Source organism: Cynoglossus semilaevis, unplaced genomic scaffold (genome assembly GCF_000523025.1).
Source record: "Cynoglossus semilaevis isolate Cse_v1.0 unplaced genomic scaffold, Cse_v1.0 scaffold1381, whole genome shotgun sequence".
Taxonomy (NCBI): Eukaryota; Metazoa; Chordata; class Actinopteri; order Pleuronectiformes; family Cynoglossidae; genus Cynoglossus; species Cynoglossus semilaevis.
The window spans coordinates 1-4,546 of NW_007585286.1; the positions used below are offsets into that span (position 1 = coordinate 1).

The following is a 4,546-nucleotide window of genomic DNA, read 5'->3' on the forward strand; positions in this document are numbered from 1 at the left end:
GGGCTGAAAACTATGATTTATTTATTGAAAATATATACATATTTGTGAGGGTCTTTCTTCAATTATATATACCGGTATATCAGTCTTCAACTAAACAGGAGTTCCTTTTTTAGTACATTTTCAACAACCACTATTATCAACAGGCAGAGCAATTAAATCCTTCTCCACTAGGTGGCAGCAGATGGTAATTGAAACTAAAAAAAAGAATCATCAGTGTTGTTGAAGATCTTTCTTCAATTCCTGTCGGTATATCAGTGTTGTCTTCAACTAAACAGAAGTTCCTTTATTTTAGTCAATTTAAACTAGAACTCAAACTCAGAACTGCTCCGCCTCATGATGTCAATCCTGTTTTCAAACATCAGGAGTCGTGGCTCAGGCTCGATCTGTGCTGGCCTGGCACAGCCGTTAGCGGTCCCACGTGTGGCAGCGCGACCAAGATGGAGGAGGGAGGGTACAAGAGGAGCTGCCTGAACCCAGACTGCAGGAGCCTGAACGGGGTTCACAACACCTCCTACCCACGAGTTGGTGAGAAACCCCCCCATCCCTGACTACCCATCCCTCTGGACAGTTTACCAGTTAATCTCAGTACCATTTGTAGAGAAACTACCATTCACACTTCCTGTGTGTTTTCAGACCCAGTTGTCATCATGCTGGTCGTCCACCCTGACGGAAACCACTGCTTACTGGGAAGGAAGAAGATCTTCCCTGCCGGACTGTTCTCCTGTCTTGCCGGGTTCATAGAGCCGGGTAACACAGAACTGACAACAAGTCCTGACATAAAATAGTCAAAGATAAAATACCTGACCTGAACTCTTTGATTGAACGTTCCCGTAGGGGAGACGATTGAAGACGCGGTGAGGAGGGAGGTGGACGAGGAGAGCAGCGTGAAGGTCGGAGCGGTGCAGTACGTCTCCTGCCAGCCTTGGCCGATGCCCTCCAACTTAATGATCGGCTGCCTGGCTGTGGCCACATCGACTGACATCAGAGTGGACAAAAACGAGATAGAGGAGGCTCGCTGGTTCTCGCGGCAGGAGGTCAGGAGACCGAGTCCGGAAAGCAGACGATAGGAGGATAATTAATGAGAGTTAGATGAATAGAAACAACTGATAATTATCATTAGAACCGCGCACTCACCTATTTGTATGGTTGGCCACAAGATGGCGCTGAGGTTTAGTCAGGCCAAGGAGCAGCCGAATATAACATTGGTACAAATTAGAACATAATAATAATTTTATTGGTAAGAATATATTTATATATATTTGGTAAGAATACATTTTTTATCACCTTTCAAGACATTTAAGGGCATTTATATAGGTGAAATAATAGAAATAAAAAAATATAAAACAAGTGAATAACACTGTCCCTCCAGAGAGTGAGTTTCTTCTGTTAACTTTTTTTTTTTTTTTTTGATGTAGATGATCGACGCCCTTTACAGAAAAGCAGCCCCGGTCCTCACCGTCCCCCCGAGACAGACCATTGCACATCAGCTGATCAAACACTGGATTGGTGTGAGCTCCAACCTCTAGGCTGCGGTGTTGGTGTCCAGCCAGTGAACCAGCTGAGAAAGACAGACCTCCAAAGAACAGCAGGGTTCTTCAGGAGATTCTTCCGAAAAAGAAACAAAAAACCAAATCAGGAGAACAAACTGGCTTCAGTCTTTGTCCTGAAGGTGGCAGCAGTGAGTGGTGGCAAGTTGACGAAGTGTGAGCGGAAATGTTTGTAATAACTCGGTGATGGAGGCCTACGTAATACTATCTTGTGGTGAAGTTAAACACCGTGGTAGATCTCAGATTTTCAGTTCTCAGACCTTTCAGAGACAGATAAGACTCTCAGGAAGTGAAACCCGGGGCATCGCGATTATTTTGCAGTTCATTAAACAGAAGGAAAGAAGTGAAAAGTCTTCTTATAACACCAGAAAAACAGATGGAATTAAAAAAACAAAAACAAAAAAATAACACAAATCTCAGAAAACCCAGTGTTTTTAAACACTTCATGAAACTGTAATTATATATAATACTACATTTTACAAATGAGCTGGGGAGGGGCAATGCTGCCACCTATATTTCATTGGAGGACCTGGGTTTGATTTTAATGAAATATTGAAAAAAAGTGTTATTTTACACAAATACTGTATACAAATCCCAGTTATTTAATAAACAACTAAAACTTTTTTTAATAATTTCAAACTTAAAAATAAATTGAAACTAAATTGCCTAAAGGGTAAAATATAATTAGGGGGCTCAAACACTGACCCAGGGGCCATCTGTAGCTCGATTTCAATATTTATCTTAATTTATTATGACAACTGTAGAATTTTATTAAGAAATGAGAATTGTGTTGAAAATAAAATGTTTAAGATGGTTAAAATCAACGTTTGTCGTTATTCTGTCTTTGACTGTGACCTAAAGGCTTAAAATTATACACAAATACACTTCTTATTACTACAACTAGTTAGAACATTTTACACAATTCCATTTTCTCCTCAGTAATGGCCCAAAAAACCTTTTCACATGGCAAAAAAAACTTTGCTATTTTAAAAAAAAATTGCAGCTCAAGCAGAAAAGCTTCAAATGAAATACAAATAAAATCTAATATTTCACCTTAAAAGTTGTTTGTTCATTTTAGTTCAGTCCTGGTACAGACACCAGAGCAACGTTAGCTACAACAGTCCTGGTACAGCCACCTGTGGGGTGGCCTGAATTTTTCCTCATGCTTACCACTGAAACGGAAAGAAATGGTAAACACTGTGTCCTCTATGAAACTTTGAAGTAAATGTTTCCCTTGTGTTGCGGCTCTAATGTGTTGTAACCTCTGGATCCATCTTCATAGAAGCCTCAATGCCAAGGCAACTGTTGGCAATGTTGTGAAAACACTGTCATCGCCGAATGAGCGTTTTATAATGTGAAAAACAGCGCCCCTCTAAATGTTATGTGAGCGTTGAAAACATGGTACTGCACTCTGTTGTCTGTGGGGTGGCCTGAAGTTTTCCTCATGCTAACAACTGAAACAGAAAGAAATGCTAAACACTGTGTCCTCTATGGAACTTTGAAGTAAATGTTTCCCTTTTTTTTAACCTGATTTTCCATTTTTGCCTTTTTTTAGCCTTACAATATAAACCAAATGTGTGTTGCAGCCCTAATGTGTTGTATCCTCTGGATCCATCTTCATAGAAGCCTCAACACCAAGGCAACTGTTGGCAATATAATCGGTCTCCAAGACCATAGGAGGAGACACTGTCTGTCCAGGCGCATCTTCATGAACACTTTCCCCCAGGAATGAAGAGTTGAACACAGACTCGTAAATCAGGGATCCGCCTCCGGGATGTTGTAGAGACGTCTGTTGTGACCCCTGGAGGTCAAGCTGAATATTGTTTGGTTCTTTCTGAGGAAAAGCGATGTAAGCTTTGTCCACCTGAACCTGCAGAGACATGTTGGCTTCCGTCTTCTCGGACGTCAAACTGCAGGACTGGTGGACGTTCACCTCCAGGTCTGGACGGTAGCTTGGTGGTTTTTCTGCAGTAGGCCAAGATTCGGTAACATACTCCGAGTCAGATGTAATGACAGTGTGACGCGGAGGCAGCAGAGCGGTGTCTTCGAGTAGGTCTAGCGACGAAAGGCGTAGCAATAAAGTTGAAGATCTGTCCACGACGACACTCTTCTTCGTCACCTCAAAGTCCTTCATATCCATGATGTGTCCCTTCGATATCTGTCCAGAGAAAGAAACAGAAAGAAATTAGAAAAAAAAAATTGATATAAAGCTAATAAATACAGATGAAAAAGACGATCTCATAGAAATACAAAATGTTTCAGCAGGTAGTACGTAAAATTATCAACCCCCTATCAAGTGATAGAAGACGGATGGGGATTTGATCAAAAACAAAAAAATTAAAAATGAATTTGTCACCTCCTGCTGGTGGTTTTTCTCCATTAGCCACTGTCCTGTTCTGCTGTTTTGTGGGCTAGAGATGTAGGAAATAAAGTAGATCTTGTACCTGAAAAGGTCAATAAGGTTAGGACACTCTCTTGTTGACTACTTTTTTCCGCTACTACCTTTGATAGTCCATCAGGGCTACCTGGTGACCTCGGGCACTACGTTGGAGACCCCTGGTGTAGAAATTAAATGTGAAATCTAATGTGGACTCACACAGTTCTGGACAGGATGCACACAATGAACAGACAGACGGCAAGAAGGAGCAGAGTCACCACCAGCTGAATGTAATCTGAAAGGGCGACACAAGTGTTTGACGGCAAACGAAAGCATTTATAAAAAAATAAAATAAAAAACTCAACACATCTGATATTTGATCCTCATTGGTCCATGGTGAGATCCAGTAGAACTGACTCACCAAACTCTCACCAAACTCTTGATGTCCTTGGAATCGTCGCCCGCCAGTAGGTGGAGATAATACTGGGTGTTAGGCGACAGGCTGGTGAACGTGTGACGGTGAGCGTCGTCCGGCCACAGCAACAGAACGTGGGGCTTCTCTGTGTTGACAGACATTGTTTTAATGTAAAACCACACGTCTGGGTTCTGTTCGGGGGCTCGT

The 4,546-nt window shown here is 41.8% G+C and overlaps 2 protein-coding genes across 2 annotated transcripts; one reads left to right on the forward strand and one right to left on the reverse strand.

Moving 5' to 3' along the window:
* Positions 1–362: 362 nt before the first annotated feature.
* LOC103399009 (peroxisomal NADH pyrophosphatase NUDT12-like) lies at positions 363–2,368 on the forward strand (the record flags this gene model as incomplete). The annotated part of the gene is given in 5 exon segments (XM_008337760.2): positions 363–405; positions 407–525; positions 634–747; positions 835–1,034; positions 1,416–2,368. Coding segments are annotated over 5 exon segments (587 nt in total), but the record flags the coding sequence as incomplete, so codon positions are not given.
* A 583-nt stretch (positions 2,369–2,951) lies between these two features.
* On the reverse strand, positions 2,952–4,500 carry LOC103399011 (uncharacterized). The gene is made up of 3 exons (XM_025053942.1): positions 4,346–4,500; positions 3,904–3,991; positions 2,952–3,705 (listed from the first exon to the last, which is right to left on the reverse strand). The coding sequence occupies exons 1-3, from the start codon at positions 4,498–4,500 to the stop codon at positions 3,136–3,138; spliced, it is 813 nt and encodes a 270-aa protein (XP_024909710.1). The 3' UTR covers positions 2,952–3,135.
* Between the last annotated feature and the right edge of the window lie 46 nt (positions 4,501–4,546).

Bases quoted from the DNA above. Each gene is read 5' to 3' on its own strand.
- LOC103399011 (XM_025053942.1), bottom strand. From the start codon at position 4,500: ATGTCTGTCAACACAGAGAAGCCCCACGTTCTGTTGCTGTGGCCGGAC. The intron at 3,992-4,345 runs GTGAGTCAGTTC...TGACCTTTTCAG, and splicing joins AAGAGTTTGGTGAGAGTTTG to GTACAAGATCTACTTTATTT. The intron at 3,706-3,903 runs GTGACAAATTCA...TTCTCTGGACAG, and splicing joins AGAAAAACCACCAGCAGGAG to ATATCGAAGGGACACATCAT.